Genomic DNA, 25,538 nt, shown 5'->3' on the forward strand with positions numbered 1-25,538 from the left:
AGTCTAGATATTATAGTAGAAGTGTCAGGAAGTAGTCAGTAGAAGTGAAAGGAAGAATCTTTGAATGCTGTACAGGGGGGTTTTAGGCCTTGTACAGAGGGGTCTAAGTTTTGTACATGGGGGTCAGAAGTTCTAAGATGGAGGGATTTGGGCATGCCCTGTCCTCCTTCTTTCTCCTTCCTATCCTCCATGTTCTTGGTGATGTTGGCACTCACAGATTGGTTTAGAGTAGAAAGTCACCATTCAATATAGGTAATAGCCATTGGGGGAAAACTATAAACATTTAACACATCATGTATGATATAAAAGATGGCACCAGCCCCCTGGGCAGTCAGAGGGTGTCAGAGACAGTGTCAGTGTGTGTGTGTGTGTGTGTGTGTGTCTTTGTCTGACCTGCTGAATGGACTGCAGCAGTTCAGGAAGAAAATCTTTTAGATAACATACCATAAACTACCTTGAGACCGGACGACTGAAGACTACTGAGTCTTTCTTTGAAGGCATGGGTTGGAGGAGAGACTTTTCCACCTCTCGGGGTCAGCCCAATCTGGGGGTGAGCCCCAGCAACAGAGTTTGATTTTTCTTGGTCACCATAGCCAGCTGACATACCAAAGTCAGAAGAGTCTGACAAGACCCAAGCTATGTAGAACTCTGAAAGTTGTTAGTCTGGGTAGGGTAGAAGCTACTTGTCTCTCCTTAAAGGGAATTTACACAGTCCACAGGTTTCCACAGTATTTGAGCACAGCAGAATTACTATTCTATCCACAACAATTACCCCATTGAAATATTTTTCCACACTTCTCCCTTATTTTTAAGGTGTGAGAGCAGGATAATAAGCCCCTGCACAAGGCTGCAAAAAAATCGCATTGAAAGATGAGGGGTTGAGCCTTTTTTTCAATCTCCTGACTCTTCCTTCCTTTACTGCACTGCTTTGGCAGTTCTCATGATTTTCAACTATCAGCTTAAATAAATTCCAATGGAAAGATTTACAATGTCCATTCCCCCCCACCCCCATGAGATTATACTAAGTTTGTTTACAACCACCTTCAGTACATGTACCATGTACAAGGTTGTTTTTCTTATGTCAAAGGATGTAATTTTCTAATTGCGTTTGCCTTGTGTACAGAGCTGAAACAATCCTACTTTCATAAAACTGAAGATACTGAGCACTGCCAAAGTAATTTACAGGCCAGTGGAGGGTGGGAGGAAGGGAATCAAACATCAGAAAAACTATTAGTGTTTAAAACAGAAACATAAATTTAAGAAAACTAAAATTCTGCCCCAGTTACAGTTATTAAACCTATGGGAGTTACCTAGGAGACAGGAGAGGAAAATGAGTGGAAGAATTGCTACTGCCAGAGAGCAGGAAGACATTTGTTGTTAAGTTATATTTATGCACAATTTCTAGATAGCAGGCTTTTTTCTTGTTAGCTTATATCAGATACAATCACAGCCACTACTGAAGCAAACAGGTAACTTAGCATTTCAAGAATAAATCATAAAGTGACTTGATCTTCACCTAAAAGTATCATGATAATTTGGGTTTGGAAGTGGGAGGAAGCAGATTATAAATCTAAATTCCAGGCATAGAAACTCCCTTGTATGGCGTTCCAGGGCATAATAATTACATTCTTATGCTAGCAAAAGAAACACACTGAAAATGACAAGTACATTTCAGCTAGGAGTTAATTTGCTAAACTTGCCTTCCTGGTCTCTGAAGAACACTTACTTCATGTTCGTCCATTTTGCATCAGAAATTCTCAAATTGGACTGGGTGGCCTCCCTTCAACACTGCATAGCTAAATAATAGAGATACTGTGTATTTTACAGGGTGAAATAGCAACCATAGCTGTTCATTTGCCCAAAACCATGCAAAGACACAGTGAACAAGAAGAGTCTGGACACAAACTTCTATGGCCAGAGGAGTGCCTTACGTTCCCCCAGCTAGCCTAAATTAAAAGAAGAAAATAATAAAGAAACTTTGGTGTTTACCACCTCATATGTAATGACTGAGCAAGCATCACACATAAAAATGAGAAAACCCATACCATGTATTATCCCAAAATCCCAAGCAATTTAACAGATACCAGTGGCCACCCTTCAACAGAAGAAACTTACCACAGCCATTTTCCCCACACACTGCTCATGTCTGTCCCATCCTATTCACTATATCACAGTTTAGAAAACAATATAGATTAACATAAATTACATTTTTTTCCTTAAATGACCCTCTAAGCAAAGCAAATTTACTCAAAAACATAAAAAACCAACAATCTACATCTGACCTCATGTATCTTACCATCATCTGAGTAAACGAAGATAGCTGCAGTGCATCACCGCTGGAAACTTTCAAGACCTTTTGACTGTGACATTAATTTGAGCTAATGTTCCTCACAAACACATGGAAACACAACCTTCCCCTTGAGTGCACAACATGGTAAATAACCAGCACAGAATCCAGCTGAAGCGAGACCTGGCTTGCACACAAGGAACCTACACTATGAGAAACAAAACCAAAACACACTGAGCAACTCCAAGTTTACAAGCAAACAACATATGCATTAAGAAGTGGTATTCACTACTGGAAAAAAAACTGCTGCCCAACACGAAGCCTAGGGCAGCTTCTTGCTGTGCAGCACTTCACTTGGCTAGATGCACAGCCCTATTTGCAACACCAGGGCTGCAGGGATGCACACCTGCTGCCTGCTGCATTTATTACACTAACACAGGACTGGAGACAGCTGTGAGACAAATCCAGCAAAATCAGACAGCAACAGGCTGTTTGTACCAAGTGGGACAGGAATACAACTGGGTGGTCAAAATGAAATCTACAAGAATCCCATACTTAAGTATGCTGTTACTGTACCAGTAACACAATCCTAGACAGTTTGAACTTGTAGTCTTTCTCAACAATGTACAGCATAAGTATGTGGTATACTGCTCAGGTTCCCTTAGCCACAGTGAAGGAATTAAAGAAAAGGCTCCTGCTTCTTCCCCTGATAAGCACACAGAAATAATCAATAATTTGTCATCAACACAGGGTCTCTCCCAAAGTCCTGTCTCTCAACTGTCTGGTGGATAAAGAATTGGCTAGATGGCTGCATCCAGGAAGCAGTCATCAATGTCTCTATGTTCAGATGGGGATCAGTGATGAGTGGTGTCCCTCAGTGGTCTGTAATGGGACCAGTACTGCTCAGTGTCTCCATTTGTGACACAGCCAGTGCCACCCAGTGCACACTCAGCAAATTTACAGATGACACTATGCCAAGAGGTGTGTTTGACTGATGCCATCCAGAGATACCCAGACAAGCTCAAGAAGCAGGTCTGTGGGAACATCATGAGGTTTAACAAGGCCAAGTGCTGGTGCTGCACCTGGGCTGGGACAACCCCTGGTACCAGCACAGGCTGGGCATGAACAGACCCAGAGCAGCCCTGCCCAGAAGGGCCTGGGGGTGCTGTGGGTGAGAGGCTGCACATGGCCCAGCCATGGCACTCACAGCCCAGAGAGCCAAACATGTCCTGGGTTGCATCCAGAGCCCCGTGGGCAGCAGGGCAGGGAGGGGATTCTGCCCCTCTGATCTGCTCTGCTGAGACCCACCTGGAGCACTGCATCCAGCTCTGGGCTCCCAGCACGGGAGGGACAGGGACCCACTGGAGATCAAAGGACTGGAGTACCTCTCTTTTGAGGACAAGCTGAGAGAGATGGGGTTGCTGAGCCTGGAGAAGAGAAGGCTCCAGAATCATTTACTGTGGCCTTTTCATACTTTAAGGCAGCTAGTAAAGAACAAGGGAGAGGGACTTCTTCTTCAGATCTGTGGCAATAAGACAAAGAATAATGGTTTTAAACTAAAAGAGGGTGGACTGAAACTAGATGTAGTGGGTTGCCATTGCTCCTATCAAACAGAATCACATCATGCCTTAAGCAATCATCCCCCAAAGAAAAAAAAAAACTGGAGGAAAAGAGCAAAAACTCAACCTCCTCTAGTCCCCAAAAAGAAGCCACTGTTGGATAACCTGCCAATCTCAGCATCTTCAATATCCAAGTGTATTTCAATGCTACACTGAGGGGAAATCCATCCCTCACTGGAGCCCACCATATCTGTCCATGGAGCCAGCATTTTGGTTTTCATTCTTGATTCAATGCTCTTTCAAGCAGACTGAAGTCTTTCTTCTGACTTCAAAGGGCCTATTTCAGGCTCTGGATAACCAGACAGGTTACCCAAGTTGGCAAGATTCCTAAGAAGTTTCCACCACACACAGCAAAGAAGCAAAGATGAAAGAGGAGAGGTAGGCACCCATGAACTGAGCCACACAGGTATGTCAGGCGCATATACACGCATCGGCAACCACATCATTTGCAAAGTTCTTAAAATACCTTTGCTTCTATCATTGCAATCAAGTCAATGCAAGTGTTCTGGACAGTTAGCTGTGTATTTCATCTGAGACACAGATATGCAGCCGATCTGGGGAATGAGAGTCCTCAGAAAGCTATGCAGGAGTAAATTTAGCCAGTTTCAGATTATGTTTTGTTAATTATACTATGCCACCTCTCAAAATCCAAATAGTAGGAAGTAGCACTAGTGTCATGTGGAATAAGTAGAACGCTTAAAGAGCATTCTACTTCAAAATACTTCAAGGTATATATGGACACCACATGACAACCTTAATACTGGAAGACATAGTACCTGCAGTAACAATAAATATGGATATAAACTGTGAGTCTAAGAAATTAGGACATCTTGAAGCTGTAGTTAAAAGACATTCCATTGTGATGGCTTTTGCCAACTCTGTGTTAACAGTACTTTTAAAAGCTTAAGGCTGCAGCTTTGTCTAGATCACTTAGGTCTTGAAGTAGGCAAAATAGCTCATTAAACAGGTTTTCAGATGTTAGAACTACCACGCAAGTCCAGACTTCCCATTTCCAGGGAAGAATGGCCACTGACACAGTAATTCTACTCTATGCTTTAGCTTCACAGATATTCAGAGCACGTATGAGATGTATCTTCAGCACACCTCAAATGTGACAATGTGCAAGGAAGCAAAAAAGCGCTTGACATGTCCCTAATGCTGGATATTTTCCTGGACTACACACAATCAGAACAGCTTCTTGAAGAATAGCACTAGAATGCATTTCTGGAATAAGGTATTTAATACACCTCTTTCAGTCTGACTCACTCCTTAGCTTGTTGTCTTCTTGTATCATTCAGAGTCCTTCAAAATATAAGCACAGATTGAAAAGGCTCAAATCTCCACTAAAATACAGTGTATGGGTGTCATATTCACTAGATAATATTACAGCAGATATTCACAGCAAACTGTCTTTACTAACAACTAAAGATAAGATAAAAGCCTTCAAACACAAAGACTGGGTCATTCCTTAAAATCCTCTCCTTCACATGAGTTTTAACAGACAACTTCATATCAGATCAGATCAAGCAGTGCCAAAAAGGAAGAAGTGATATAGTGTACCACAGTAAGGACACACAGACTGCTCATATATAATTTTAAAATTTATTTTACTTTACATTTAAATCTTACTAAAGATATACAAATAAATGAAAAAATTACAAATGTTTTTTTTCTAACTCTTCCAAAGTTGGAAGGCCCTTGAACTTTTGTGCTCTCTTTAAAGAGACACAAAAGAAATGTTTCTACACAAAAAGATTCCTTTCTTGTTAGCAATAGATTCAAGAATACTAGTTTTCTCCAGTTTGTATATGCCAATTTGCCTTTCTTCTTCCTACTCACTCCCATTTCATAACCATGTTTAAGGAAATAACATTGTGTTTATTCAAAGTAAACTAACTCCAGCCCAGGTTTGTCTACTGTAATTCTGAACACCGCAGCACAGTTCTCATTTAACCAATTGCCTCTCCTTTCTGTCTCAAATGTTGGGAGGTGCTGCAGGTGGTTTACAGAATATCTGCAAGTTATTTAGCCTTAAACACTTCTCATACTTTCTCATCCAGAGACAGATGTTCAACAGGCAACCCACAGCAGCCCAGTTACTTCTTCTCCCAAACAGTTACCAAAATAGTAAGTCTGATCCTTCAACTGTCCCTCCTTTCTTCTCCCTTTCAGACCTTCTTGCTTCCCTTCTGTTTTCCCACATCCTTATTTGTCAGTCTTCACTTGTCTTCTCCACTACATTTTCTTTTCACCATTAAAAGAGATGCTACGTAACTTTTGGGCTGACATTGGCCCCCTCACAGAGGGCGCCTGCGCACCAGAATTACAGTTCACCTGAATAAAATAATTTTATACGTAGACCAGGGGATTCCTACAGTACTCTGAGGACATTCCTATTGTGAATAATAAAGAAAATACACTACCTGATGGCAAGAGGTTCACCCTGAACTGACTGGAATCAGCAGCAGGTCTCACTCTAATATACTCAGTACATGTTTAATTTCTTTCCTGGACAAAGCAGAGCAAGCTGAGTAGAGCAGAGAGTATGCTCAGAACTGCAGGCATGAAACCAAATAGGAGAACATGGGGTGGAAGGTAAAACTGTTGACTCCTAACAGAGGGAGGGAGAATCAGGAACCACAGCACCTGTTTCAAGAGGGAAGGAAGGTTTAATTTTCCTTTCCCAAGAAGAACTAGTTGAGGGCAATCTGCATGCTCTAGAGATCAACCCTCCATCACACACTAGTGGAATCAAAGATTACTACTAAAGAACACAGTAAACTGAGCAAAAGCTACAGTCATGATAATTTGTTTCAGCCTGATTCAATCCAACACACAATATAAGCAGGATACTGAAATAAAAGCAAGCTTCAGTAGTTCATTTTCTAAATAATTGTGTACAATGGTCAAACAACACTGCCATTTCACTTTTTTTGCCAGAGAGAACTTGGTATGTGTTGGTTTTTTGTCACCTGAAAGAAAGTATTTACGTACAGAGCAGATACTGCAAATTTGAATCCCATGCTCCTTTTTAGGTTAATTGTAGCTTTCTGTGGACAGAGCAATTTAATGGCTGTTTTCAGGAGATACTGCTTTATTACTTTTCAAGTTGCCCCACCCAAGTTTTGTTTTCCCACACATTCAGCTCAGAGCACACAAGAACACAGATTTTAATTGAATGTATCCCAGCAATCTTTCCATTCCAAACCCCTGAGAAGGTTAGCTTTTTATACTTTAAAAACTGCTAAATGTAAACTCACTACTTCAAACATTTGGCATTAAAAAGAAATGCCAAGCTTTAATTAGCATAGTGTCTAGATTGAGATTTTACACTACAACTTACCTAGCTGCTTCATTATTTTGAGGTTTATGGAACAATGATTACAGCAAAGGCCAAAAAGCAGAAATTTTCCTTAGAACTGCAAACTTCTCAACATCCATGTAATAGTACAACAAATAGGCATTTCCAAAAATTCCAGAAGTTAAAGCAGGTAAGTAGCACTGAGGAATCCCAGCCTGTCTTGGCTCTGCTTCTGACATTAGGTACCTTTTTTGGTGAACTCCACAATCAATTTTCAATTTTAAAAGATGCTCTACTATTTTAATTATTCAGTATTGAGGATATTTGGAAACAATTCCCAATCCTAATCTTCCTGTCCATTCAACAAGATAGTAATTAGAAGAAAACTGGTCTCTGTCAAATTGCAGTATGTGTTTTTCAGATGATCTGTAATACTTACAGAAAAGGGTCCTCAAGCTTTTCAGTTTTTGCCTATAGGCTTAAGACAGTGAAAACAATCCAAACCATCAGAGCCTGCACACACTTTTTGTAGAGTAACCAAGAACATGCTTAAAAACCAATCTACCTGAACAAGCCACTTATGCACTTACATCATCCAAGTATCAAAGAGCTAGATACTTAAATATGTGTAGGTGCCTGAAAATGTTGACGAGCACCTTGTCTTGTTTAAGAAACAGGCAAAACATGTTTAGATAGGCTTAATATTCACACATTTGAAAATCCACTTTGCCACTGTTTAAGATCTTGGATGTTTTTGAGGTCAGGCCACAAACTGACTAGTTACTACAGAAAACACTACAGTCTCAAAAATTAGAGGTATAATTAGACATCAGTAGCTATATTTTTAACAGCAATTTTTCAAAATCTGCTTTTCTAAGCAGAAACTATGAAGAACTTCTGTTTTACTGGGCAGAAACATTCATTCTCCATTGTGTGAATAAACTATGGAGTGTGTATAGACAAATTCTGCTCTGAAGTGATAGTTCCGGTATTACTGTAGCAACTTTTTCAAGTGTTACATGTGACAGCCTCTAGCAACAATTAAAATAGCCATCCTTTTAGGTGGTCAGCTTTTATGTGTTTAATGGTAGGTTTTCAGTTCGATAATGAGAAGCAAGAGATGAGGAGAGTAGAGAAAATACAGCTTCTCAGACAGAAGAGACTTGCTGCTTTGTCAAGACATGATTGCGGTTTCTGTTGTCTACACATTCTTTAAATGTGCACATCCACTACTTAGCTTCCAGTCTTGGCATTTGCTTCCACCCAGGCACCCTGTTCACAGATTCCCAGTGTACAAGCATCCTCCTGTGACTACACATCACGTTTTGACAATAGTCATTTGTGACAGAGCAATAAATCTCTTCCTTCTCTCCAAATGCACGTGTTCACATGGCAACAGTCACCCCCAGGAAGGATTTCACAGCGATTAAGTGTGTCAAGGACAAAGGATTCTCCAGTTAATGGGGCTGGCTTCACACAGTAAATCAGGTGAAATACAGGGATAAAGCAAAAGCATGAAGTGAGGAGTCTCTATTCATCTAAGAGTCACACTGTCATGTCTCAGCTCAATCCTGCTAAATATTTAAATTAGCAGCCTTATTTACTTGTGCATTCCTGCAGCTCCGTTGCTGGCATGCCCACCCTTGTGCTCTTTGCGCCAGTATTCTCAGGGTGTGATCTGACAATGGAACTAAACCAAGCAATAGCTGGAGAAAGGGATGTCCTGCTGTTCCTCCTACTTCCACCATTCCTCCCAAGGCTGACCCTACAGTAACACAGAATAGAGAGTTACCCATCTGACATTCACCCCACAAATTTTTCCATCACTTCTTGTCCTTGACCTGGCTCACTGCAGGGTCAGAAAGCCTCAAAATGAGAAGAGCAGATGTGGAAAAAGAACAAGAAGGGTCATTTCTTTCACAAGCATCAAGACTGGCATCATCTGAGGACCAAAGCAATGCCTTCTGGCAAGGACACCAAGAAATATACTTGAATATTAGCAGTTACACTAATTTTTAATTCAGCCACTGCAGGAAAGCCTAGAGAGCTTCAATACATCAGTGAAATTTCCTTCATGATCTTCATTCTGGTACAGAGTTTTATGTTGTCAGCCCTACTGCTGGAGAAGTGTTTGTAATTCCTGTTTCTCATGCACATCTTGAAGACTTACCTCCTACTCATCCCACTCCTTATTTTTTAATGCTAACAGTGAGATTACAAAGGTACTCTTCCTTACCCTAAGACATCTTCCATTCTAAAATAAAATACATTAAAGATTTATTTTAGAGAGCAATGAGAAAAATACTCAATCCATCCCTTCTGACTTTACCCTCATCCCCAATCCAAGAGCAGTTGTCACATTTTATAAATTGAGACGAAATACAACCAATTAATTCCCATTAAAAAGACATCCTTTTTCTCCCCCTCAAAAACTGTAACTAAGAGCAGCTTCTGGAAACTGAAGAGAGTTTTCCTTGCCTATCTTGCACAAAATATAGGACAGCTCCTGTTGGTTGCCTTGAATTATGCCCTTAAGGCTTGGCTTCAAAACAGAGGAAACCAGACTGCCATGGATTTAGACTGTTGTGCTCTTAGAGATGCATATCTAAATTTTAGGTATCTGAAAAATCCTTTGTGGTCAACCTTGTCTCCAGCCAGTAGACAGCAGTAGTATCAAAACAGCAATTACGTTCAGACTGTCCTTGATTTTGGCATACACAAGTTATCAGGGCTAGATAAGTGAGGAATAAGTAAACCAGTGCAATTTATAACAGTGGCTGAACTCCTACAGCAAGGTCTGGTTTCATCACACATGTCACTTAGCCTTTGCTCTAGAGCAGCAGCCCAGCCAAGAAGCATAAAAGTGTGAATGAAGTCATCCTAACACACAGTTGGGCACACCTAACTTCCAAGTGTGTTCAAGTATTAGCCAACAGACCGCTCCCATTACCCAAGCAGATGCCTATTGAAAGTTTTAGTGGTGTGGGTGAATTCAAAATAGCAATTGCTGCTGCTCATTGCAACAGAAGCAACAAAGTCTGACCACGGAACTTGAGCAGTTCTAAACTGAAAGGCAAGTTCAGTGAGATGGGACACCAGAGACTTGTGACATTATTTTTATTTGTTGTGAAGTAGCACAAGACACTGTGCCACTGGCTGATTCAATCTGGTGACCAGCAAAGTTAAATACTGTACTGAAAAGTGTTTCACTCTGCACCCAAAACTAGAATATTTCTGGAATATTCTAGATATTCTAGAAAGCAAAAGTTGGTTTACATATTTAGCTTGTTTATAGAGGCAGTCTTTTAAGAAATATCTCTTGCTAAACTGAAGGAGCGAAGCATCCAGCAGTGCTGCTGCAAGGACACCAATTCAGCAGCTGCAAATGCTAACCTACAGCTCAAAAGACTTTCTGAGCAGTAGCCAGCACATCTGCAGGTGACACCACAACAGTAATTCTACCTTCTTCTGCTACTGATGTGCACTACAGGCTGGATAAAGACACGTTACTCTAATGGTGTGCTATGAGACCGTCTTTACATCAAAACACCCACTGAGGGCACTATGAATCTTTACTCCTGAACATCAAAACTTCTTAAGACGCTCCATTTTCACACCTAAGCATCTTCATCCAGCATGGCTGCCCCAGGACCCCATGCAAATCTGGCAATGACAAACAATACATCACCTCTTTCAAAAGTGCACAAAAAATTAGGATGAAGAATGCAACACTACATTCTCCACAGATCGTGAAGGTTTGTTACAAATTCCACACGATATCTGGAAAGTCAATTAAACACAAACTTGCCTATTTCACAGACTTCTTTCTAGCAACACAAAAACCTAGGATGAGTAGAAGTAGGTACAGGACTAGACTACAGCAGTTCCACTGCCCAAAGGGAAGTATTGCTTACTACACATGTTGAAGTTTAGGTCTCCACCAATACTTCTACAACAAGCAAGATTATGTGCAGCCTAATGTCTCTCTAAATGCAGTTCTGGAGATTGTCCTGAGTACCTCCATATTTATGTCTTCCTTCCCCACTGCTCAAGCCTCATATCCACCCCTCCTGTCACACTAGAACTGATAAACCACAGCTGCCCTAATTGCTCAGCTGGTCCCTGTACTCTTGCTGACAAAGAATCCTTGCCACAGACTGGGGAGACATTACGTTAAGTGCTCAAACACCACACTGATAAGAACGGTATTAGGTTTAGACAGAAATATGATTGGGTAGTAAAGTCCTTACGAGGCTTAACCTTAAACCTGGAACAAAATTCTAATCTGGGCACCAGCACAATCTAACAGAACTTCTGCAGACATGTATGATTCAGCTATGGGGACCAAGGTAGTAAAATACTGTTAATTTGCATAACAGATAATGGCTCTACAAATAGAAACAGCCTACTCCATACTGTACTCAGCTGTTGCCTTTGTATTTTCTTCTCTGTAATTCATTAACCTACAAGCTTATCAAGGTGGGAATGAAGAACTTGCTTCCAGCATGAAAACCAGCAGTCAAACATAACAGAAGTACTTACGTCACTCTTCCTGAACTTTGCTTTCAAGCTCTTCATGCTGATCACATTCAACCTTCCAAATCTTTGAGGAGCTTTTTATTCTTCTTCAATATCTAAACAAAAAAGAAAGAAAGTAAGATTCCAACTTGATACCATTCAGTTCACTGGCAGGCAAGTCACAATTGAATTTACATACCTCTATCAGTCTTTGAGGCTTTAGCCCTCAAGCTCTAAAAAAGATTAACAGCCACTTAAGGGAAACTTTCTAACTGTTTCTCTAAACTTAGAAGTAAGCCTAAATCTGACCACCAAACGTGAGAAGAAACGTTTACCAAAAACTAAGCTGTATATCATGTTATATTAACTACATCTCTACATAATTACATCACCAACAAATTCATACATGAGCAAATTCCTCTGACCACTGCCTATTTTAATATTATCACCAGGAGAGACATTTGTCAAAATGGATTATGCAAAATCATAATTAACCATGCAGTCATTCATTAAAACTCCACCATCCTACCACCACGGGTCTGCACTGGGTAGCAGAAGTACCACCACTATTCTATGCACAAGTACAACCACTAACCAAACTCTTAACTTGTACTTCAACCTTGCAGGACACATTACTAGGACAGCTCAACACAACACAGTAGGCAGAATCGCCTGAGCAGGACAGAGGTTATTGCTGGAAGAATTGTTTTGGATTCTTCCCCATAGCAGGGCAACTGTATGTGGAATTTTAAGAGCCATAGCTGCTTGCAACTTGGCAGTGCATTATCACAGTCATGTTTCCCCTTCCTCCCTTCTACATGAGGGAAAGCAGCAGGTGAACAAACATATAAAACTAACCTAACAGAAAAGTTGCAAACTCTTACAGAGGAAAGTGGGTGTCTAGAGCAAAGTTTCCTACAGAAAGCTTCAATGATACCACACGTTGCCAATCCAACATAATGGTGAAAGCACATTTAAGTAGCATGGCAATGTGCTTTTTCCTAGAGCACAGCAGAAAATCGTAATGAGAGAGCAACATCTGGACTGGCAAATGCACCTAGATAAAAATGTTCCACATTTCTAGTTTTACAGTACGCTTACTGAAATAGTTAGTTGCTTTCATCTACAAGTTTTAGCTGCTATACAAATTCTTCCTGAAGGAACAGTTTAAAGTTAAGGATGTTCAGCTGTATAAACTTCCTCTCTCCACCCTAGAAAAAAAAGTAGAAGTTTTACAAGTCTAGGCAGATAAATAAACAACTGAAATAGAGGCTGAAGCATAAATTCAAATAGGTCATGCAGGGTCACTATGTTTCACATCACTCTTCAGAAACAGTAGATTACAGTTTGATAACCAAAGTGAGATTTATCTGTTTCATAAAGTACATCTCATTATTAAAGGCATGTTGCTATGTTCTACATGATGACTCTACCATGAGTTTTAAAAATCCAACTACACAGCACACTGTTAGTAGAATATATATGCATATGAATGCTTCCACAAAATACAGCCCTAATTACCATTCAGGAATCAGTGCTAAGTAAACATGTTATTTAGTTCAACCCCATATTTATCTGACAGCGATTTAAGACAAACTCTAAACTCAAGTACATTTCTTAAAAAAAAAAAAAAAAACAACAAAACAAAACAAAAAACAAACAAACAAAAAAATCCCATACACTAAATACACACAAACACATTTCCCACAGGCTACACCTCTCCAGTAGGTAGCAGTAGGTAATCTGGATGGGGTAATTCTGCAAATTGTTAAAAAATCATTAAATTGAACTAAATTACTCTAAGTCTAATTAAACAGTCATTTCCAAGTCATGTCAGATCCCTGACTATGTCCAGGTATATGAACAAGGGGTTTCATTCAAAATTCCCAGGAGAATGAGTTTGTGGCATTTTGTTTAATTCTTTAGCAGAAAAAAAAAAGAAAAAAGGAAAATAGATTTTGCAGAACCTTTTCACTCCCTGACCCAGATGAAAATTTCTTAGCTTTGTTCCTGGGTAGAATGGAGTATTTGTAAAATAGCAAAAAAAAAAAAAAAAAAAAAAACCCAAACCAATCCAAAACAAAACAAACAAACAAAAAAAAAAAACCTGAACAATCAAAAATAGGGAATTATTTCAGATTGCTCTGAGAGAAGCATACCACTTGGTTTCTGCTATACCTACCCAAACTTTTGAGAAAGTTTTTAAATTACAGCTGTCATAATCTGCACTGGAAAGGAGCCTGAACCTCAGCAAGACCCCAATAATCTTCTAAATTATCCTCTAGTAACATCAAGGATGATGAAAACTGCAAATACCAGGGTACAGACAAGACAAATTCCATTACTCACCTGGCTTTCTTTGCATACCACACCAGCAAAAAAAAAAAAACCAAATCAAACCAAGCCAAACAACTCCCAAATTTTATGAAAAAAATGTAAAGAAACTTTAAAGATGTGAAACATTATACAATATCCCTCAAAACCCAAAACTTTACAGGACTTTGTATTTTATAGCTTAAATATACTTTGACTAAAAAAAGTAAACTGTTTAATTGGACTAGTTAATGAAGTATAAATAAATCCCATGCACAGGGAATTGAAAACAAGAAATCTTTCCTCACATTGCCAAAGAATTGTCTGCTGTAGGCTGTCTGTCCCCGTCCCACTCCTTCAGCATTTTTGGCTCCTATGGACAAAAGATTTATTATAGCTCCAAAGGAAGACAAAGTGCTCAACTACAAGGCTGTGGGAGAGATGAAAACTCCTTGTAGGTACACGGAGCAGCTGCAAAGCTGGACCCCCTTCTCTGAGGAACCTGTAGGAGAGTCTAATTAACAAGTTTTGCAAGCACTCCTAATACATTACTCTCCTTCTTGTGAGAAAGGAAAAAGCACATTTTATACACTGAATGTGAAACTCAAATCCTCAGCATAATTAAAAAAGCATGCTCAAAGCATAGAAAACCAGCATTCCGAAGCTTAGTGTGTTTTTCACATCTGTATTTTTTTCCATACAATGTAGTTAAACACAGACATTAAGATTGCAGTTTGTGCATCATAATGCCCACAATCCTTCAACTGCAGAGATAAAAATGCATGAAGTGGTGAGGGCTGCCTTTTCTTGTCACCGTTTAAAAGAGGAAGTCCCCTCTCAAAGAGTGCAATTATTGGAATTGATGCAAAAGGAGGTCAGCATCCTGATTCGGTGGAGCTTTATGACAACTGTTCATTTGCCAGAGGCGGGGATAAAGGAAGCGCCATTAAAATTACTCTCCTGTTTTACAAGATAGGAAGTGACTACTAGAAATTCACCAGGGAGCATCAAGATGCTTCAAAACAATATTCTGCAATGAATAACAGGTATTTACAAGAAGCAATCTCTACTAATAGTGGCATTTCTCTGCTTTCAGAACTAATGTGGTAATAAATACTGAGTGCTGTCATTTCATAGCTGCAGCAAGTTAGCAGCAGATAAGTGCTTAACTCCAGAGATTCTCAACAGCTAATGCTGATCATGCGCTTTTAACCATTAGCTCCAAAATTAAATATCCAGTCCCCTATCTCATCTTCCTTTCGCTTAACGTTAAACAGCCCTGAGGAATACAAGCCACGAAAAACATGTTTAGGTAGGTGGTAAACCTATCTAGCTAGAACAAGAGACATTGAAGTGGTGGTAATCTTTGACCTCAATAATTTCATTGCAACTGTGTTTTAATACACAATACAATCTTTAGGTTTAAATGTAGGAAACAGATTAGGATAATCTTCCCTGCTGATTTATAGTGAGATTTGTGCAAACCACAGTAAACAACAATACTGACATTTTTCCCCTTTCATTAAATTGTATTAAAATCAGAAAAAGGCCTTTCAAGCAATGTTAACTCCTTCAGGGGGCCAAAATCCAGGGATGCAACAAAGAAAAGACTTGATTTCCCTAAGCAAAACTGGAAGTTTACTGTAAAACCTTATATTAGGCACAGTGTTCATGCTAATGAGTCACTGCTCACTCACAAATGCTGAATTCAATTAATTTAGGTGTCAAAAATCTTGCATCTCTTTCAGAACACCCTGAGAAGCCTCCATCTCACACAGAGCTCTTCCACAGCAAAGCATGACTAATGTTTCAACTAATTTCCCCTTCCCCTCCCAAAAACACTCAAAAAAAAAAAAAAACATTTTCAACCTTGAAAGGTTACAGGAAAGATTTACAGACTCTAGGCAAGATCTGGCAACACATGTGGAGGTGTGGGGGAAATGAAAAAAAGAGTCTGGAGTGTGGAAGAGTACTCCTGCTGCTATACACTTATGACCTCCTTTGTGTGGCTACATCTACTCTCACAGGGAAAATAAGGGGCCCCAGAAGCATCTTCCCCCAAAGCACACCATCATTTACCCTCTGGATGATCACTTTCTAAACCACAAGCCCAGCTCTGACCCAGAAGCACAGCCTAGCAGCAGCCAGCACTGCAAAGCAGCCAGAGGCATCAACACTAATGCATCCTTTCTGCTGATCACCTTCAGTATCCAACTTCACAAATGCTTCACATCCCTGAGCTTCCCTGACCTACCCTCCAACACGAAGAACGTGCTCCAACCCAAGCTGCTCTTTAACATGGCCAAAGTCACAGTACCTCCTGGAGGCATTAGCCTCTTTGGCTGCTCCCACATAAACTCAGCAAGCCCACTCTGTCCTAAAAAACAATAATTCACCCAATACTCCACCTCCCCTGACTACTTCCTATTTCCGTCCAGCTGAGCATATTCTTCCATTTCTCAGGCCAAATCAGAGAAGCATGTATGATGTGACCAAAAGCTAAAGGAATATTTCCCCGCTCTTTATCAGCACAACTCAGTTTTTCCATCTTGAGTAACCCACCCTCCTATCATAGGAAAAGTCAAATGGAACAGAATTTTATAAACTCAGTGTTACCTTTAAAGACAAATAATTCTTGGCTTGGTTAATCTACTATTACTTACTAATGAAAATGCACTGAAAAATGCACTGAGAAGCCCAAGCACTACACAAGAGTAGGAGTGATTTATATACAGTTAATCCCACTCTAAATAGAATCCGACATCAGAGATAGCAAGGGTCTTGGGTAACCTAGTGCATTCCCTCTATCTGCTCACAAATCACTGGCAAGGATGTGCTGAACTGTACAAATTTAAGCATCTGAGCCCAAAAGTCAGAGTGCCATAGATGATGCAACACTAACAAACCTACAGCTATCACTACTCTCTCCAGGACACTTTGTATCAACTCTTTACTCTTACACTTCCCTTGATAGTCAGAATTTGCAAATGTTGAATTATCTTTTAATGGATTCAGCTGAAGCAGTACTGGCCTCTGAGGGTGCCACACAGACAATATAAACTCAGGCAAGATGGTCAACCTGGGGATACGTGCAGTTTGTTTAATCAGTGTATTCAAATGCACCTCTAGGCAGCCAGAAGAAAGCTAGCACCAACAAGGCCTTACACACAATGAACAGGAGCAGGTTAGAGAAAAATCAAAATGTGACATTGCCCTGATTTGTTTACTTGGCATATTAGACAGGACTTTGGGCAAAATTCTAACTCAATTGAATTAAGTTCAGGTAAATTTGTCGTTCACTCCTTACACACAATTTTATTCCAGTCCCATTCCTGTTCTTTTGTCTGGAAGTGTCTATCAACACACACCCAGGCACAACAAAAGAGACAAGACTTGTTTCATGAACTGGGACACACTGATGCTCCTTCTCTGCCTTCAATTTCCCTTTCTCTAAAACAAAAGCACACACACACCCTTGCACAGCCCTTAATTTTGAGACAATCTTCTTTAGTTTGATCATACACAAGATATGGTGCAGTCCTGAAGACTTTGCTATATTCAATATTCAGCTCAACTGGATGAGACAGGAAATAATGAATCTAGCTACAATTAGCAATAGAGAAAAATGCCTTAGAGTCCCACTTCTGAAATGTCAGTTCTTAAATCAGAAACCCACATGGATAACAACTGCTAGTACTTGTTTATATTTCCTTACTAGTATTCTGTTATCAACTATACAATTTGATGTTCTTCAGAATCATCAAACACAACAAACTGTACAGTTGCAACTTTAAATCTATGAAGAGATATATCGATGACTTTCTGGATTAATACTTTGAAACAGCCTAAGGCAGAGCAGTCACCTATTAGGGGTGAAATTAGAAAGACGGGAATATCAAAGTAATTTACCTAAGACACCTGACAAGCCCCACTCCCATAAACACCTTGACTGGAACCTACTTTAATCTAGAAATGCCTTCAGAGATTGTGCTGATAACACAGCTCCCCTTCTCAGCTACGAAGTTCTTGGGCAAATACTTTAGCTGATGAAAACTTGAGCATCTTTTTTAACATTATTCAAAAATTTAGAGTTTCATGGGGTTTCAATCTTCAATAAAAAGGACTAAAAATTCAGATCTTTTTTATTCTGGAAGATTCTTAATGCTATAAACTAGCAGGACATCAGCAAGATTAACACCTACATTTGGTAAATTATATTTGTGGAATGGTATCTATGCTGCCATTCAATGAGATCTGGACAGGCTAGAAAGCTGGGCAGAGAGGAAGCTCATGAAGTTAACAAAAGCAAGTGTGGGGTGCTGCAGCTCAGGGACCAGCACAGATAAGGGGTTAGTCTGCTGAAATCCAACTCTGTCCAGAAGGACCTGGAGTCCTGGTGGACAAGTTAAACGTGAGCCAGCAATATGTCCTTGTGGCCAAGAAGTCCAATTGTATTTTGGGGTGCTTTGGGAATAGTGTGGTCAGCACACTGAAGGAAGTTCTTCTGCTCTGCTCTGGTGAGTACATATCTGGAGTGCTGCGTCCAACTGCAGGCTCCCTAGCTCAAGAAAGGCTAGGAACTTCTGCAGAGGGTCCAGTGGAGGACACTGATGGTTAGGGAACTGGGGCATCTCTCTCACGAGGATAGGCTGAGAAAGCTCAGTTTCTCTGGCCTGGAGAAGAGATTATTGAGAGGGAATCTTATCAATGCTTACAAATATTTTAAAGATGTGTGTCAGGAGGAAGGGGTCAGACACTTTTCAGGCATGCCTGGTGACAGGACAAAGGGCAACAAGCATAAACAGAAACACATGAAATTCCATCTGAATATAAGGAAAAACTGCTTTACTTTGAGGGTGATAGCACTGGAACAGGCTGCCCAGAGAGTGGAATATCCTTTTCTGGAAATATTCAAAACCTTCCTGATCACAATCTTATGCAACCTGCTCTAGCTGAACCTGCTTTGGCAGAGGGGCTGGATTAGATGATCACCAGAAGCTCCTTCAAACTTCAGTCACTATGTGATCTTAATGATAACCAAGTGATTTTTTTCTGATTTTATTCAGGTTTTTGAAATTTATATTCAATAGCAGTAGCACTAGGTGCTACTGAAGAAGAAGATACAATGTTTAAGAGATTTCTCCCAGCCTTCATAGACTTACAAATCTTCACATAACTCTTAAGAGTTAGCATGCTGGTGTCTCAGGCAAGTAGTTGTAAACAAGGTCCTCAGAAAGTACTCAACCATCAAAACTCTGAAGAGATATTTCAGGGTGTTCCAAAGTGCCTTTGCGAAGTCTAACATCTGCAAGAACTATCAGTAGCTCCCCACCTCTCAAAAGTTATGAGAAAAGAAATGGAACATGCTCGGCTCCTGAAGTTACAGAGTCACAGGCAGACCAGCATACAAATTCTCTTCATGTTGTAATGACTGAACAAATTTGGCTTTCTCCCTCCTCTACCAACAGATTCATGTGGGAAGGGAAAAAAAATAAGAGTCATCTTGTTTTACAGTATTTTCAGTACTGCCAATGGCTTCCAGGCAGAAAACCAAAAGAAGACTGTGACAGCTTTAGAAAATGTACATAAATTACTACAGCATTCATCTAACATGCAAGTTATGCCTGCAGAGGAAGGACTTGTCAAGACCTAAAACTTCCCAGGAAAACACACTAACCATGAGGCTCTCCCTAAGATGTGACCATCTCAAGTTCAGCACACCAGCCACCACCGTCACCTCCAGGTGTTACTGGCCATCTTGTTCAGGACCTCAACACAAGGGAAGGATGCATTCTTTCACTTCTGTGTGCTTCCACTCCTGTAGTCCTTGGAAACTACCTGGACTGTCAGCTAGTCTGAAGTGCCAGTGAGAGCTTCAGCTGCTCCCAGAGTTCAGCAGACTGGCACGTCTCTGGCAGCTGGACAATGACAAGCTCTGCTCTAACATATTACCAGAATTAAACCTGTTTGCATTACTTCCTCTGAACCCTAAAAGCCCATGATTGGATGACTCTAAATATAAGGAGCAGCCAGGATTGACAACTCTGAAAGCAAAGCCCAAGCTACCTCAAATACAGAACTATCACCTGCATGCATCCACAGGCACTTAGACAGCAGTTCCAAAAAATGGTGGCAAGCAGGGAAGCTTTTCAGACATGCAAGAGGTACACACACAGCAGGAGCCAGCTGCTCAGATCTATAACCCCAGAAGATGCTATGGATTGCTGTGCTTCTACCCTGGAATTTTTAATACTCTACTATGTGTGCCATTAAGCAAGGCACTAAAGCTTTGAATTTGTTCTAGTTTCCCTTGGGTTTTTTTCTCTATATTTATTTCAAGCACTATCCCTGTGCAAAAAGAACTAGACCACAATCAGCTCCCAAAAGGAATGTGATTACGGTATTGCTGCAGCAGTATTTAGAAATTACCAACATCTTACACAAGAACTAGCTTTTATGTTTCTCCAATCACTGCCTCTCCCTCAAAAAAGGCATGAAGACATCAGAGAGGGGGAGAAGGAAAACTGAACGTACAGAAAGAAAAAAATAAAAAGGAAGATATGAGGCAAGCAAGTGATGAAATGCTTACATCATGAGATGAGCAGCCTCCCATCTAGTCTCTTCTTCACTTCATGTTATCCATCTATCTCTTGTTTCAGGGAAATAGAGGGGAGGAGGTAGCATTTTATTGCTTTGCTAGCAGATGCACTCTTGGAAGGGGTAAAATATTTTTAGAGACTGGAAGGATGGGTGTCTGCTACTGCACAGTGACTTACTGAGCTTGGCTTCAAATCAAGGGAACCCTGAGCTTATATCATGTGTTGTTCTACTCAGAATGCTCTTTCACTCTGGTTCATACAGCTGTTATGCAATTCTTCTATTAGTAAAAAAAATCTCATTGACAGCTTTCCATGAGTGTCCCAAGACAAGAGCCAAGCAGGTCATTGACAGATATTTACTGTCAATTCAGTAAATATCTGTCAATGTTAATTTCAGTTAAATTCAGTTACTCCTATTTAATCCTGGAGACCAGAAAACATTTCTAACATGATGTATGTGTAATTTTTGGCATTTGATCTATTTTTTTTTTTTTTTAATGACACAGTTAATCTACAACCTGCTAGGGTAGAGGAGAAGAAAAGAAAAAGAAAAAAAGAGACTTCAGCTTCCACGAAAGTAGCAGTAGTCTGGAAGTGTTTTATGTCCGTACTGTAGTAAGCACATTTGTACTTACTATAGAAGCAAACAGGAGAATTCGTTAGAGATCCTGCAACACTGTTAAAGCGTACTCTTTTCACAAGGGGAAAGTTAAGAATGTCACAAGTGGCAACAGGAGACTGCAGAAGGCTTGTGCTGCCAAACGCTGTGCAAGAGGAAGATAAATCATCCCCACGCCCTGTGAGAAGTTAGAAGCACAGGTTCTCGACTAACTCGACGCTATTCCTAAAGCAGACTACTTAATCTTTTTTAACAGCAACAGAAAATCTGGATCTTTTAAGTCTGCGCTGCCATAGGAAGGCGCAGCCCCCTGCCCACCCGCGGGGTACAGGGATCCGCGGCCGGCAGCGGGGCGGGGGGACCGGCGGAGCCCGTCAGGACCCTGCCTCCCATGGGCACCAAACCCCCGGGGAGAGCACCGGGACAGCCGGGGCCACCCTTCTGGTCGGAGGGAGGACTCTGAGGGTCCCCCCGGAGAGGACTTCATCCCCATCAGGGTGCCCCGGGACCGGCACTGCCGCTGCCGAGGCTCAGGCGGACAAGCCCTCTCAGGGACCCGCGACCCCCGACCCCGGGGCGGCTCGGGCGGCTCCGCTCGGGGCCGAGGGAACCGCGGAGCCCCCTCTGCGGGCGGGCAGGGGTGCAGGGCAGTGAACCGGCCGTGCCATCCCTCACCCCCGCGGGCAGCTGTCACTGCCCTCCACGCATCTTGAGAAGGAAACAAAACAAAACACAACAAACAAAACGTAAACTATAGACTAAATGAAAATAAACAATCAAGCGGCAGCCACTCATGGGCTGCGTCCCCCCGCTGCTCCCCGCTCCCCCACACCGGGCAAACGGGGCGCTCAGCCAGCACCCGGCGAAGAGAAGGGAGAAGTTCCCTCCCGTCGCGCCCCTCAGAGGTTTCCCCTCCCGGGCTGCGCCGGGGCAGCGCCCGGAGTCCCCCGCGCCCTGCGGCGGAGGCGGGAGCAGGTGGGCGCCGCACACAAAGCCCCATTCACGGCGCCCGCCGCCGCCGAGCGCGCACGGACCCGCGCCCGCCCTCACCTCATGGAGCGCCCGCGTCCCGCTACGCCCGCGCGGTTGTGCTGGGAGCCGCGCACCGAGCGATCCGCGGCGCTGCCGAAGGGCGGAGCGGCGGCGCCGAGCGCCCCGGGACACTCGGGGGCGGGATGGGAGGGAGGGCGGCGTGACACGGCGGCCACGTGATGGCGGGGGCTGCGGGCCCGCTGCGGGGAGGGGGCTCGGCCCCGCCCCGCTCGGGAGCAGCCGCGGAGAAGGGAGGGCGGGGGTGGCGGTGGGGGACGCTGGAAGGAGACCACCCTGCCGGCTCAGGGCCGGGCGTGTGTCTCTGAGGGGGTGCGGGGAGCCACGGAGTCATTGAATATGCCGAAGGGCCCCACAAGGATGGATCGTCAGAGCCCAACTCGTGGTCCTGCACCGGACAACCCAAGAGTCAGAGCATGTATGTGAGAGCATTGTCCAAGCACTTCTTGACCTCTGTCAGGCTTGGAGCTGTGACCATTGCCCTGGGGAGCTTATTCCAATGCCCAGCCATCCTCTGGGAAAGAACCTTTTTCTAGTATCCGACCCAAACTTTCCCTGACTGTCACCCCAGAGCAGAGTTCAGTTTCTGCTGCTCCTCTGCCCCTCATGAGGAAGTAGTAACTGCAATGAGGTCTTCCCTCGGTCTCGCTGAGGCTGAAGGTGGGTGCCAGCCCACTGGGTGCCAGTCCACTGCCATCTTTGGACACCTTAGGATTTCCTTAGGATAAAGCTGGGGACAGGGGGCAGGGGCCAAACCTGCTTCAGCACATGAGGGAAGTCCTGCGTTTCGGTTCTCCCCAAAGCTTCCTTGTATGTCAAATGCCCCTTTGTCAGACCTCTAGGTAGAAAGGATTGCTTGAGAAGAAAGAGAAGTGGGCTACTTCTCATTCAGGACCCAAATTAATGACTGGTGTAGTGTTTGGCTACAGTAGGAGCTTAGAGTGGAAATCACAAGTGGGCTTCAGAGCAGTACCAAGGTTCTGATTCATTGGATGTGCTCCAGGAATCTGTTTCCCATATAGGTAAAACCCTTCTTCTCAAACTTGAACCTCTGGAGCACCCTTTCTAGAGTCTTCTGTCAAGTCAATGGCAAATCACCTTGCTATCTCACCAAAAATATCACCTGTGCAAGATCTTGTACATTTTGTCTATGAGTTAACCTGTTAAGTGAGCATCTGCCTACCATCCCACCACAGGAGTCCTACCAGAGCTGCTTTCCAGCTACTGGTCCCACTGACCACAGCTGGTCTCTCTGACTGAGAAAGTCTCCTTTAATCTATGTGATTGCTCTTATCTTCTCTGTTCTCAACGCTATCCACACCTCCTGAAGTGGCAAACAGTACAGGGAGGAAATGAGCACTTCAAAACTTTAGATGATTATTTTAATAGTGGCAAGTATTCTTATTAAACAAATACACTTGATTATCACCAGAAGTATACTTTCCTCTTCTAATCTGCAGCCCTTACCTTGCTCAATTTGTTCTGCATGTGTTTTGTGTCTGAGAACAGTCATCATTGTGCCAGCACTGTTTCTTTTTTTTTTTTTTATTAAAAAGACACACCCCAAAATATGGTTATTGATAAGATCTTAATTTACACAAAACCAATAAAAACAGGAAAATCAAACTTTCCCTGCAATATTAGATCATCAGATACAGAACATTTTCCATTTACTATTGAGTTATCTTTAATTCCTGTTATATTTTAAAGCAAAATACATGTGTACAGTATTGTTAGAAATACTTATAGCAATACCAGTAAATGTCTGTGTAGTCACATGTGACTAACCTGAAAATGTTAATTAGTCATTATCTCTTGCATTTGCATTGTTTGACCAAATATGATTTTTATTTCCATTCTCAGTGTCAGTATATAATAAAGATGGAGTTTGGGTATGTTTGCATGGGATGTTCACATATCAAATGACACACAAACTGATAGTACCTTCTGTCTCATAAAATGTTCAGTTCATGAGAAGTGGAAAATACCATATTTACTACTTCCCAGAGAAGTATTGTTCATCATATAAGCTGTGGACCAAGATAAAGCCTTTGGGGTTTGTTGTGGCAACAAGCTTAAATGCATTAAACCAAATTGATCTGTCTCAGAACGTGCCTACCCTCTGGGCTAGTCTTCTTGCATGGAAGACTGTCTTTTCATGTCTTCTTTCCTAAGTCCCCTTTTGGGTCCCCTTCCAAGGGCTGGGCATTGCCTTTTATTCAGAACACTCCTATGTAATTTTGTGGCTGGAGCCTCTGCAGGCAGAGGACAAAGCTGGGAGCTGGATGAGTTCAGCTCTATGACAAATTTTGCTCTCATTGTGCTGTGGTACTCTGCCATAGTCATGTTTTCCCACCTGTGCTTCTATTGTGGGGCAAACACAACTCTTTGAGAGCTTCATTAAATGCTCACCATAAGCTAACATAAATTGTTAGCTGAATGGAGTGGACTAAATCTGTGAGGTTAAGTACATCCTACACAAGCAGCTTCCCTCAAAATCTAAATATTAGCATGTTGGCTGCGTGACACCCTTCCCATGCCCCTCCAGTCCTTTGTGCAGCAGGCATGATGTGAGGATGGGGGAGCAAGATACCCTCCTCTGCTCAATCTCCTGAAAAATGTGAGAGGTTGCAGTCAGGTTTGACTTGGAATTGGCTGCCCACAGCGAGGGTGTAATTAAATCACCTATGCATTCCTAGCCACTTCTCCAGAAGGGAGAGGCCTGGAAGTGGCTTAAAGATGTCTTTAATCACATCTTATCACACTATCTTGATAGCATCTGCTAATTAGCTGACCTTGCCATAGTTAATTTTTTTTATGCTGCTCCTGGCTAGTTAATTTTTTCCCCAGTGCTTCTGACTATTGCCTTTACCAGAACAAAAAGCACTGGCCACATCTCCACCTAGAAATTATTTGCAAAGGAAATCACACTCCTGAGCTGGCTGATTACTTCCTGCTATCCCTTCAAGCAGCCTAAACCTGTTCTATAAGCTCCAAGTGCTGCATTTTCAGTTCCCTTGTTGGACTGGTTCTGGTTTAATTATTTTCAATTGGAATATAGTTTGATTTACTAATCCCGGCTATTATTTTTCACTGAAGTACAATTTAAATAAAGTTTAGCTTTGGATTTTAAGACATTATTTTGTTTCCAGACTATTCTTTGCCTACAGTAAAATATTTTTTTCATTCTTTGTAGCAGATGTCCCCCATAAATGCAAGAATCACTGTGGTA

General features: G+C 41.9%; 1 protein-coding gene across 5 annotated transcripts in view; it reads right to left on the bottom strand.

Moving 5' to 3' along the window:
* RAI14 (retinoic acid induced 14) overlaps positions 1–22,366 on the bottom strand; it is an 83,375-nt gene extending 61,009 nt beyond the window's left edge. For 4 of the 5 annotated variants that reach the window (XM_054003822.1, XM_054003823.1, XM_054003824.1 and 1 more), the window contains exons 1-2: positions 22,307–22,366; positions 11,750–11,841 (exon numbers count right to left, since the gene is read on the bottom strand). In XM_054003822.1, the coding sequence (XP_053859797.1) occupies positions 11,750–11,785 (36 nt within the window). In that variant the 5' untranslated portion in view covers positions 11,786–11,841; positions 22,307–22,366. Of the gene's footprint in view, positions 1–11,749; positions 11,842–13,907; positions 13,956–22,306 lie in introns of those variants that run through there. The other variant, XM_054003821.1, reaches the window with a different exon arrangement.
* Between the last annotated feature and the right edge of the window lie 3,172 nt (positions 22,367–25,538).

Source organism: Vidua macroura, chromosome Z (genome assembly GCF_024509145.1).
Source record: "Vidua macroura isolate BioBank_ID:100142 chromosome Z, ASM2450914v1, whole genome shotgun sequence".
NCBI lineage: Eukaryota > Metazoa > Chordata > Aves > Passeriformes > Viduidae > Vidua > Vidua macroura.